General features: G+C 47.6%; 1 protein-coding gene across 5 annotated transcripts in view; it reads right to left on the reverse strand.

The window, feature by feature from the left end:
* The window catches only part of MYL4 (myosin light chain 4), a 29,127-nt gene that overhangs the window by 9,870 nt on the left and 6,485 nt on the right, over positions 1-12,772 (reverse strand). The window contains exons 2-4 of one of the 5 annotated variants that reach the window (XM_044247693.1): positions 8,881-8,965; positions 6,066-6,129; positions 2,472-2,622 (exon numbers count right to left, since the gene is read on the reverse strand). In XM_044247693.1, the coding sequence (XP_044103628.1) occupies positions 2,472-2,588 (117 nt within the window). In that variant the 5' untranslated portion in view covers positions 2,589-2,622; positions 6,066-6,129; positions 8,881-8,965. Of the gene's footprint in view, positions 1-2,471; positions 2,623-2,836; positions 2,892-6,065; positions 6,130-8,108; positions 8,236-8,880; positions 8,966-12,772 lie in introns of those variants that run through there. The other 4 variants (XM_044247696.1, XM_044247695.1, XM_044247697.1 and 1 more) reach the window with 4 other exon arrangements.

The raw sequence follows: 12,772 nt of genomic DNA on the forward strand, positions 1-12,772 counted from the left end.
TCCCCCCATCCCATCCCCACCCTTTTCCTCGGGACATGTCCCTCTTGGGCATCCAGACAGCAAGCCTCACTTGGGTGCACCCTCGAAGTTTCCTAACTATTCCTCAGCCCTGCCTCTAGGGGTGTCCAGGCCTCCCAAAGCCAGGGTCCCCCCCCCCCCGACCCAGGGCGGGGATTTTTGTTACTGTTCACAGAGATGCCTGGCACAGAGCAGACACTCAAAAAATATTGGTTGAGCGAAGGAATAAATTTTGGATTCGCCCCCACAAGACATAATAATTCACTGCTGAGTACAGAAGAGGCAGGTGGGAAGTTCTGAAAATGAATGACAATGAACAAGCATGAGTCATCATTGTAATTTGGGATTTTGTGTATTATTTCATTGTCCTTAATCGGCCACCACCCACCTTCCCCCCATCCCCTTTTCGGGAGTTGGTAATCAGCCCTGGTGCCTCTTTTTCACAAAGGGGCATTTCTAGTCCTAACTCCGCAGCTTGTGCTCTGCCCCCTCAGGCAACCCCCCCCCCAACTTAATGAGGACCTCCAGGGTGGCTGGAATGAGCTAGAAGGAGCTAGGAGAGTGGAGGGGTTTCACAGGGTTGGGAAGGAAACTAGCTGTGACCAGGACCGGGCTTGGCCATAAAGATACCCCTGAAATAGGGTAAAGGAAGCTTTGTACGAACTCTCTGAGGGAACGGTGCGGTTGCCTTGCCTTGTAACGCGGTAAGCCTCAGGAGTAAATGTGTAAGAGAAATGAATATAAAAACATAAAATCAGAATCCTGGTCGTAACCACCCATATTGAGCTTAAGTTTACTTTTTCATTCTTTTTGAGCAGAGTTTTCAAAGCAAAGGAACCAGAGAAGCACAATAATAAGAAATCATATCCTTCCAATCATGAAGGATACCTCTTTTTTTTTTTTTTTTTTTTTTTAGTTTAAAGCAATTTCAACAACCCTCAGGATTGGGAGATCCAGATGTGGGAAAGAAGACTGCAACCAGGAGAGAGAGGGAAGTGATGGGTCAAAGAGAAAGCTCTGATCTGAGACCACTAGGCAGCTGTCCCCTGGGCAAGGCTGCCCCAGAGGAAGAATGCATTATCAGACCAAATTAGAATAAGGGCATCCTGATGGAGGCAGGGGAGAGTCAGTTTTTCTTGGGAGGCTCCACCCATAGTGGGAGTAATGAGTGAACCGGTACTTTCAAGGTCTTACACGATTGCTTCCACGTGTACCATAATCAAGCCCAGGGACATGCAACGGCCTCCATCTCTTGGCCAAGCCAGTGATGCTTGACCCTGACCTTTGTTGGGATTACTATAGATCAACCCCAGGGTCCTCGGCACAAGGGCAGAGTCTCCTGGGTCTGTGGGTGCAGGAAGAAATCCTGAGAGGGCTACGGAGGGTCACCCAAAAATTGGAGCCCGGAGGTTCGGTTTCCCTAACTTCTTGTCACGGAACCCGGTCCTGAGCTCTTACTTTGATCTGATCCCTCACCACCCCCAGCCCTGCCCTCATGGCTATCCCCAGGGGCCCACCACTCCCAACCTGCTATTAATAGCTCCTCATACCAGTAGCACTTGACCTCTTACATTCTGGTGCCAAGGCTTAGAACTGCTTCACTCTCCAGAGGCTTCTGACCCCTCCTTCCAGGCCCCTCCCAGTTCCATTCCTTCAGCAGCTGAGCCAGATAGCTGGGAGGCCTGAAGTGACTGAGTCAGCCGGCAGGCAGGGCTCCTAGACCAGCTGCAGGAAGAGGAACCTTCCAGGGTGAGGGGAGCAGGGCCGGCAGAGAGAACCAGACCCCATTCCCTCACCAGGTTAGAGGCAGGGTCTCAGCCTGGGATGGGCCTGTCCACTGCATACCCCAGGCAGGAGCCCTGGCTGAGGCCACAGAAGAAGGGGACCACTTTGGTAGGGGAGAGAGGGAAGCAGGCTCCTCTCGCCTTATCTAGAGCCTCTCTGCCCCCAAGACCTACCCACTGCAAGGGTCTTCTCGAACAAAGCATTGCCCAGACCTCCGGCTCCCTCACTGCTTTACGTCACTTACTCCAAGTTGCACTGGTGACTATCATTATGTGTCTTTTCTCCAGAAAGATAGCGTACTACCTCTGAGGAAAGGGTCGGTCATTTTCTCTTCACTATGATGGCTCCCACAGCGCCTTAAAATTTAAGGCTGAGTCATTGGTTGGTTGTACCTCCCTGCCATCCCCGACTCTGCTGGGTCAATCTGGGGTGACAGAGCAGGGCTTCCTCAGAGCAGAAACCCGTTCCTGAGGGGAAAGGCCTACAACCCCAAATACCCCTCACCAGCCCCAATGCCAGCTCCACCACCTCGGGCACCATGATGGGGGGCATGGACCACCACAGCCTCAGCACAGTCCAGCCTCCAGGAAATAGAGCTCTACGGTCCAGAACAGTCAGAATCCTGAACATCATCCCCACCTCCATCCCAGTGTCTAAGCTTCACTCACCTTGACACTCTTGGGATCAAAGGCAGGTTCCTTGGGGGGCTCAGGAGCTGGGGCCGGGGCAGGGGCTGGGGCGGCCTTGGCCGCTTCCTTCTTAGGCTCAGGCTTCTTGGGAGGCATGTCGTCTCGTTGGGATCTTCAGTGGAGAAGGGAGCTAGGAAGGAATCGAGATGTGGCGTCTGGGAGATGAGACAGGAGACTGGGCTGCCTCCCTCCCCTTTTATCCTGGGCAGCAGCCCCCACAGAGGGGCTGGGTGAGAGCAACAGCAACTGGTCTGACTATAAAAGGAAGAAACACCAGCAGGGTACAGCTGACAACTGTGTATTGTCACCAGGTTTGGGACGACGAGCCTCCCCTCCCTCCACACCTCACACTCCTCCTGGCCTCCACCTCTGGGACCGGCTGACCTCTTCCTGCCAACGGCTGGAAACCCAGAGGGGCCAGGAAAACAGACCCTCTCAAAAAATGCCAGAGAGTCCAGCCAGAGAGATGAGCTGACTTGAGCAGTTGATAACCCTCACACAAAGCCCAGGGGAGGGTAAGGCTTTTTTTAGCCCCTCCTGAGCAGAGGCAACCCACTGCACATTCCTTTTAAGCCAGGCTCCTCTAAGCTGAGAGCCACTCTGGGACCTGGAGCCCCAAAGCAACAGCTGGTCCGGCCAACCCACACCATCCCCACACCCTCCCAATCCACAGGGGGAAGCCATCCATCCTCCAGAACCGGCATCCCAGGAGCCCCACAGACCTCAGATCCCTGCGCTGACCCCCTGCCACCAGCAAACTCAATCATTCATTCAACAAGTACTGGGCACTGAACCTGTGCCTGGGGGGCTGGGGTGAGAGGCAGGGAGGGGTGGCGAAGAGTCGGTGTGACTGGAGGTCAGAAAACTTGGGTCTTGTCGTCGCTATACCTCTAACTCACTCTGTGCCCCCTGGACTCTGTGTGTGGGTGTGGGCGTGCATGTATATAAGTGCGTGTGTGTACGTGTAGGGCCCATTGTGTACCAGGCACTGTTAAGTTCTAGAATATAAAGTCTCATTACACCTTCACCACAATCCTATGAAGTAGATATCATTATTACTCCCATCTTACACTTGGAGAGATTGAAACTAAAAGTGGTCAGGTAACAAGGTCACTCAGCTAATTAGCTATCAGCTGGGTCAAAACCCAAGTGTGTCTGATTTTAAAGTTTTTGCTTAAATCGTTGAGATCAGAATCCCATTGACGGGGTCGGGAGGCAGGTAGTGAGTACATGGTATGTTTGTGTGTTCATCCAAAAGGTCAGGACGAATACATACTAAAGGGCTAGAAAGAAACACCCCTGGGACCTGGGGGCGGTAAGGAAGGGGCGATCACGGCAATTTGTAATTTTGTACTTTTTTTCACTTCCTCTATTAATGGAAATTTTTAAAACAAGCATATACTGTTTTTGTAAAAACCGTTGAAAGCCTATAAAATGTTCAGAAAACAACAACAAAAAAGTTTATCCACTGCACAGAATTGCTTGGAGCTGAACTTTAAGACTCTCCAGTTCAGAGGAAAAAAGTCTAAGCTGAGAGAAGCCGAAAAGTCACTCTGCCTCTCTGGGCCCAGTTTCCTCCCTGTGAAACAAGATGGCTGCGCTATGGACACACTGCTAGTGCCTAAGGACAGTTCCAGGTGCCTGGGGCCCACATCTGCTCCTTTCCCAGTCTCCATTTCCCAGATCTTTCCGAGCTAAAAGGGCCTTTAGAGTTGGTCTCATTCTACCTGCTTTTGTAGGTGAGGAATCTAATGCCCAGAGAGACTTTTCAGTGGCCTGGAGACATTTAGCCATTTAGAGGCAGAGCTGAGCTGGCTAATTCTGGCTCCCTGTGCGGTGGTGGAGCTCTGCCCCCGCCCTGCCGCTCCTAGAGCCTAGGTGTGCTCTCACCACTGGTAAGCAAAGAGGCCTTCAAAGGAAACTGAGGCAGGAAAAGAAGCCAGGACTTAACCAAGGAGATACTAGAGAGAGCAAGACCCGAACCCCAGACAGCACTGGCCCTGGCTGGGACAGCAGCCATTGGCCTTTCACCTCACCCCACTTCACCCCTCTTCTTCATCACCTTCTCTGTGCCTTCTGACTTGGTGTCCCCTGCTTCTAGAGGCCTCGGCTTGCACCCTTCCAGTTTCCCTATCTTTCCCTTCCCTGACTTCTTCATTCCCCCCAGGGTTGGGAACTCAAGTTACTGCTGGTGGTGAGGAAGGAGGAAAAAGGAAGCCCAGCCTCTCCTCTCCTCTCCCCCACCACACCCCCTTCCCGGACTAGGTGTGCTGTGGGGTTTGCGAAGATACACAAACTGGTGTTTGGTGGAAAGCTGCAAGCCGGAAGCTGGAAGATCCAAACACCAGTCATGACCTTGCCAGCCACTCCCCCTCTCTGGACCTCAGCTTGCTTATCTCTAAAATGAAAGATCATGAGGAGCTTTCAGGGTCCAGCAGACACCCTAGGCTCCCTTAACTTGCTTGTGGCTATACGGGACGCACAGAGGCCAGGTTGGGAGCTCCCCTTTCCATTTCAATCAGCACCACTCCTGTGTTTTCCTACACCTGCATCCCACAATCATCAAAGAAATGAGTCTGCGATTTCACAAGATGCTCTTGTATATCCCCTTCCAGTTAAGAAACAAATTATTCTAACCATTCGATCCTCAAAAGGCAGAGTCAGGAGTTCCCTTTTCTTTCATTTATCTTTCTCTTTTTTCCTTTTTTCTTTCTTTCTGTTTTAATTCTCAGGAGGATCAAAATACCCAGTCTGCTCAGGAACAGAGCTCTGAGGTTAGAGAGCTGGTTGAGCATTTGCAGACATGATAGGGTGTGGGCGTCAGGGACAGGGGGGCATAGGGCTGATTCCTGCATTTGCCATTTCCTAATCTCAGGCCCAGTACCTTAAGGACCCTCAACAGTAAACATTTCCTTATTGTGAGATCTGTATGAAACAATGATGTAAGCAGAGACCCACAAGCCATCCCTAGCACATTAGAAACACTTAGAGCTGTTAATTTCATTCGCTTTCCTAGATGAAGCCAGTTGTGTGCTGGGGTGTCTCTAACTTCCTGGAAGGAACTCCAGGAGAGGGGAGCCCATGGGGTAGAGACAGGTAAGGTGGCAGCAGCTACTGGGATTGTGAGCTGTGGCTTCAGGAGTGAGGACGAGGTGGAGAGGGGTAGGGGAGGAGGGGCGGCGGCTGGGTACCCATGGTGTGACATATTTGTGGCTCAGAAAGCATGTAGCAGGTCTCTGGGGCCAGGCAGCCTGTCCATCAGCCACACTCACACAAGGAGCCAGCCTGCCTGAAACCTTAGGTGACAAGCACCCCTGCGGGGGAGGAGACACTACTCAAATCGGTTTCTGATTCTCTTTCATCAATATCAGCTAAAAGATTCTGGCACTTCAGAAGCAACTAGAGGGGAGTGTGGTTTTCCAGAAAGATCCATGCCTCAAGAGTCAAGCTCCCTGCCTCTGGCCTTGCTCTTGCCACAAGTCAGGATGCCCACAGGTCAGAAGAGCCCAGGAACTGAAGTCAGAGTTCTCACTCCCACGACCCTCATTCTGCTTCAAGGTCACTGACTTTTACCTTCTTGTCCCTTTAGAGTAGCTGGTGCCAGGTCTTTGTCATAGGCCTCCTCCTCCAACGTTTGCTGACCGAGCAGAGTAAAGGAAAGAAAGGGAAGGACAGAAGCACAGTGTGAAAAGGCAAGTACAGTAGCGAGTACTGGCAGCCTAACCCTTGTCTCTGAGGTCCCTCATGGTTCCCGAGCCAGAGCGGCTCCAGCCCACTGCAACACTCCGGCTGGAAGGACTTCAGACCCAGCAGATGGAAAATGCAGGACGAAATTTCACACAACCCATTTACAGCCCACGTCAAACCCGGGGACAGACACATAGAGAACTGACATCAGCCCTCGTTTGGGCTGGGCTTACACCCGCTCACTCTTCTCCCTTCCCCTCCAACCACGCACATCCTGTGTCGTGTCCTGTCCTGAAAGAGATCCATCAGAGTCTCCTGCCTGGGATCAAATGCTGCTGACAGCAGGCCTGGCTCCTAATGCCTTGTCTCTGTCACCCTCCCTCCTCTCCTCCAGCCAGCGTCTCATAAGCTAGACACCATGGGGCAATGCCCTGGCCAACACGAAGCTGTCCCCAGAGAGGGCACTGGGTAAATCGGACTCTACTGCAAGTCAGGGGGTAAGAAGGCCCACTTAGGAGCCAGACCGTCCGGGTTGGAGCCCTGACTCAGTGGGCTAGGCAAACTAGTTCACTTTTTTTTTTTTTTTTTTAAAGATTTATTTATTTGAGAGAGAAAGCACACATGTGAGTTGGGGCAGTGGGGGGAGGCGGGGTGCAGAGAGAAAAAATCCCAAGCAGACCATTCCCCACTGAGTTCACAGCCTCGATCTCATGACCCTGAGTTGAAATCAAGAGTCAGACGATTAAATGACTGAGCAACTCAGGCACCCCTCGAGTTAACTTTTTTTTTTTTTTAGATTTTATTTATTTATTTGAGAGAGGGAGGGAGGGAGAGCAGAGAGAGAGAGAAAGAAGGAGAAGCCCACTCCCCCCTGAGCGGAGTCTTGACATGGGGCTCGATCCCAGGACCCTGAGATCATGACCTGAGCCGAAGGCAGATGCTTAATGACTGAGCCACCCAGGTACCCCTTGAGTTAACTTCTTTACGTCTCACTTTTCTTATCTGTAAAATGGGACTACTAATATAACCTCATAGGTGGGTCATGAAGATTATGTGAATTGGAGGAGAGAGAAAGTAGAGGTCAGGAGTACAGCAAAGAGGTTGCTAGGAAGTCGAGGCAAATCTAAATTTCCATTGTTCTTGGATCATAGCTGATTGGGATACGGGATTGTTGAGCCCAAGAGTCAAGAAAGAATTCTTGAGACATTTTATGGTGCAAAAAGGCGTTGGGTGACATGCCTAGAACAGTGCCTTGGACAGAGCAAGTACCAAAATAGCTGAACCTGGGTCCTGATTGAAATAGTGTGGTGGCTGCTGCCTCTCCCAAGATCAACAGTGGAGGAATTATACAGAGAAAACACCAAGAAATTAAAGGAACTGTGAGAAACCCCTTGGATGAAGGGTAGCCCTGTTTTGAACTGGGGTGTGTGTGTGTGTGTGTGTGTGTGTGTGTGTGTTGGAAGGGTGGCTTTGGTTTGGGGCAAGATGTGGCCAGGCACGGCTGTGGAATGACCCCCCCCCCAAAAAAAAGGAGTGCTGGGGTTCTGATTTTTTCTCCACTACTGCCCTTGAACATACAGTGATGCCCCATCGCCTGCGATTCAGGTGCTGGTTAGGGTAACATCAGGGCCCCCGAAGACGCACTGTGCTTGTGAAGAGCTAGTAAAAAAATAGGTAGGGAGCAACTGAACATCGGACAGTGTTTTCTCCCCCCTACCCTAACCTCTCAGGGCTGGTGAATTATAATAAATCTCCCCTATTAAATATTAATATTTAGTATTAATAAGTACTAATAAAAGCATTTATACTAAAAGTATTTAGTATTAATAAATACTAATAAAAACATCTCCCCTACTAAAGCTGCTCCACTCTGATGGGGGTAAGGGGGACTGTTCTCAGTACCAGGGCTCATTCACCTCCAACACTTACCCTGAGCTCAGGGGCACTGGCTTGCTCTGTTGGACAAGCAACCTATGTGCCCTTAGGTAAAATGACAAGACAGAAGAGGAGCACAACTAATCCAAAAGGATACAGCCCACTTGATTACAGATGGTACCTGAAATAGAAATATGACAACAGACAGGCCAAGATTTTAAACAGAGATTAGTAAACATGGCCAAAAGAGATGGAAGGAAATATTACCAAAATGATACAGAACAAGAAGACATAAAGAAGAACCAAACAGAAATATCAGATATGAAAAGTATAATAGTCGAAATAAGAAAAAAAAAACTTTCATAAAACAAATGATATATTAGGTCTAAAAAAATTAATCATTAAAATAGAAAACACAATAGATTTGAAAAGTAGCCATGATGGACACAGCTGGGAAAAATAGTAGGGTTTTGAAAGGCAAAAGAAAGAATATCTTCCAGGGGTGCCTTGGGTGGCTCAGTGCATTAAAAGCCTCTGCCTTGGGCTTGGGTCATGATCCCAGGGGCCTTGGATAGAGCCCCGCATGGGTCTCTCTGCTCAGCAGGGAGCCTGCTTCCTCCTCTCTCTGCCTGCTTCTCTGCCTATTTGTGATCTCTGTCAAATAAATAAATAAAATCTTAAAAAAAAAAAAAAGAATATCTTCCAGAAGAAAAAAAAAAGAAAGGTAAAGGAATAGAAGAGCTAAGAAATAGGGGGGATAGAAGTTGAAGGGCTTTGTGGCTTAGAAGCGCAATCAAGCTAAGTATACATCAGACAGAAATCTTACTCAAGTTCAGAAGAGGCTTGAATAAGGACGTTCTTGCTGCAGCATTACTTGTGGCTGGAGGCAGAAGCAATGTGGGTCTCCATTACTATACCCAGAAGAAATAGTGATGAGTAAGAAGCTGAATAAGATATAAACCACAATTACAGTTCTATAAATTTAAAATACCTGCATATAATCTCACTGATACCATATTGCATGTGAATGAGCTCAAATGGAAGGTCCAAGGAAAGAAAATGCTTATTTGCAACTTAGCTAGATAGGTACAAGAATTTATGCTAAAATTGAAGCCTCTCACAATGCAAATTAGAACACACTTTTCTAACATAAATATGCAAATTTCAATCAACAGCATTATGTAAACTGGCTTCAAAAATGACAAGAAAAGTTAAAATGTTTTGTGGATATTATTAAATTTAGTTGCTTTTCCATTTATGCAGTATCTCCTTGAATTTCGTGTTAGCAATACTGAGTTGACACAGAGTTAGTGAGTTTACTTGACTTGGACATACTTTTTTTTTTTTTAAGATTTTATTTATTTATTTACAGACAGAGATCACAAGTAGGCAGAGAGGCAGGTGCTGGGGCAGAGGGGGGGCGGGGGGGCGTGGCGTGGAAGCAGGCTTCCCGCTGAGCAGAGAGCTGGATATGGGACTCCATTCCAGGACCCTGAGATCATGACCTGAGCCAGAGGCAGAGGCTTTAACCCACTGAGCCACCCAGGCGCCCCAGACATACTTTTTTTTTTTTTTAAAGATTTTATTTATTTATTTGACAGAGAGAAATCGCAAGTAGACGGAGAGGCAGGCAGAGAGAGAGAGAGGGAAGCAGGCTCCCCGCTGAGCAGAGAGCCCGACGCAGGACTGGATCCCAGGACCGTGAGATCATGACCTGAACCTAAGGCAGCGGCTCAACCCACTGAGCCACCCAGGCGCCCCGACATACTTTTGATACTGAAATAATTCTTTTAAAATAGAGGAAGCATGTCAAATGCATGTCCATTTGAATGCAAATGTTAAAGGAAAATGGGGGTTTTTTGGTACTTGATTTGGTCACTGGAAAATTTTCAAGTATGCCTGGAAAACTTAGGTATGTGAATCTACTTCTTCAACTGTGCAATTATGAAATCTAAATACAGATCAAGTATTTGTGATGGAAGTATAGCATCCAAATTGAGACATGCTATAAGAAAAAAAACATACTGGGCGCCTGGGTTGCTCAGTGGGTTAAGCCGCTGCCTTCGGCCCGGGTCGTGATCTCAGGGTCCTGGGATCGAGTCCCGCATTGGGCTCTCTGCTCAGCAGGGAGCCTGCTTCCTCCTCTCTCTCTCTGCCTGCCTCTCTGCCTACTTGTAATCTCTCTCTGTCAAATAAATAAATAAAATCTTTAAAAAAAAAAAAGAAAAAAGAAAAAGCACATACTGGGTTTTGAAGACTTAGGACAAAAAAAAGAATAATACATATCTCAATAATTTTTATATTATTTACATGTTGAAATAACACATTGGCTATATTGGGAGAATAAGATGTATCATTAAATTTTATTAAGTACACACATACTAGAAGCCTCACTCATTATTCAAGAACACATACACCAAAAAAAATACACACTGAAAATATCTGAAGGTCACTTATGGTGAATATTGTTTGGATGGGATGGAGCAATGAGTTAAAAAGGAATAAATAACTAATTAAACAAGAAGCTTGGTAATGATCAGTGATGAAAGAAGGCTATTATATAACTCAAGGAGAATGATTAACTCAATCTCCTGTAGCGAAGATTCCTTATGACCAAAGATAAAGGAAAAAAGCAATGAAAACCTAAAATCTTAGTGACCCTGAAAACTCAGAGAACCAAAGGTAAAGGCGGAGAAGGAGTGGAAGGGTCTAAAATCAAAATTTTAAGGGCGATGATAGAACGGGCCCTCTGAGCACTTTAAATCATCCCATCCAGCTTCATTTCCTCAGCTGTTTAGCATAAGTGGCGAATGCTATACTTTGGCCCAATCACTCAACAGTCCATCTAAATGGCTGAAACTCATGTCTGTGCTGTGATCAAGGCAGTGCAGCCTAGTGATGGATCTGAGAGCTGAACCGTGGGAGGAAGACATTGGGAGGGCCCCAACAGCAGGTGGGTCTTGGAGCCCGCTGGAGAATCCAAAGCAGAGGGCAGGACAGCTGGTGTCTGGCAAAGTGATTTATCGTTGAAAAGCAACAGAGAGCAAGTCAGAATCCTCACCAGTCATCCCAACTGCATTCCCCCAGACATCCTGTCAGCTGCAAGGGACTTTAGAGGCACAAACAGAAGGGGGCGACTTGCCCAAGGTCACACTATGAGTCATGGCAGATCTGAGACTAGAACCCAGAACACTAAGGGGACAGTGGGAGCTGGTAGAGCCCATGCAATTCCCTCATGGAGAGTCCTGGCCCCCCAAGAGGACAAGGAAACAAGAAAGCATCCATGACAGGTAGCCTTGTCACCCACAGCGTGGATGGCTCTCAGTAAGGAAAAAGAGACAACACCTTAGCAAGCACTTTTTCTCGGCATTTAGGGACATGTTTTTAGAGCTAAAAATAATTCTCTTTTCTTGGCTTCCCTTTCCACCAACTTCTTCTGTTACTTTTCAAATTCTGACTTCCTCCCTAGCACCCCCACCAGTGACTTCTCTGGCTAGATCTGATGCTCTTGTCTCTGGGCCTTCTCTGCTGTACTTATCACACCAGAATTCTGTCACTCACCCTGCTCTCCTGTATCTCCTTTACCCAGATTACTCTCATTCATTCATTCATTCATTCAACCATTCAACTAACGCTTATGATACCTACAGTATGCACATGCTTTTACTAAAATGAGTTAGAGCCCATCCTACCCCCAAGAAGCTTACTGTCTGGTCTGGAGGATGCGGATAAATAAATAGTTTGAAGGTAATGATAAATACTCTCACAAAGGTTTTATAGGGCATCACATAACCAAAATAGAATGCATTTCGTTCTACCTGGAAAATCTCGATTTTTTTTTTTTTAAAGATTTTATTTATTTATGAGAGAGAGAGAGCACGAGCAAGGGGGAGGGACAGAGGAAGAAGCAGACCCCTGCTGAGCAAGGAGCCTGACTCAGGGCTCGATCCCATGACCGTAAGATCATGACCTGAGCTGAAGACAGACATTTAACTGACTGAGCCACCCAGGAGCCCCTGGAAAATCTCTACCTCCAGTCCCAACTTCTTTCTTAAATTGTTCAAGCTTCACATTTTCTTTTTTCTTTTTTTTTTAAAGATTTTATTTATTTATTTGACAGAGAGAGAGAGAGATCACAAGTAGGCAGAGAGGCAGGCACAGAGAGAGAGAGGAGGAAGCAGGCTACCTGCAGAGCAGAGAGCCTGATGCAGGGCTCGATCCCAGGACCCTGGGATCATGACCTGAGCTGAAGGCAGAGGCTCAACCCACTGAGCCACCCAGGTGCCCCAAGCTTCATATTTTCAATTAACATTCGTTCTCTTCTCACCAGAGGCCACTTCAAACTCAGTATATTTTGAACCTAGTTCATCACCTACGTCCCAAATCATACACGTGTGACACACAAAACAAACTGACAGCAACAACAGGGTCTACTCGAGACAACTATAGTGTAGACTCAAGACTGGCACATAATCACATCTGCGTTGAATTCACTGATGTGCAATTTATGCAGAGAAAAATGAAAGCGTGCCTAGGACCTAAAAAGGAGAGAAACAAAGAATCTACTATTCGGTGAACATCCTTTCCAGAGAAGAGAAACATTTTTTATCTAGCCGTCAGTCATATATGTCCCTTCAGGTCCCTTGGAGGAAATAGACAGGAGGTAATAAAGGTAGGTAATAGACTGGTAGGTAATAGACAGCAAGGAGGTAATAGAC

The sequence above is a fragment of the Neovison vison genome, chromosome 5 (genome assembly GCF_020171115.1).
Source record: "Neovison vison isolate M4711 chromosome 5, ASM_NN_V1, whole genome shotgun sequence".
NCBI lineage: Eukaryota > Metazoa > Chordata > Mammalia > Carnivora > Mustelidae > Neogale > Neogale vison.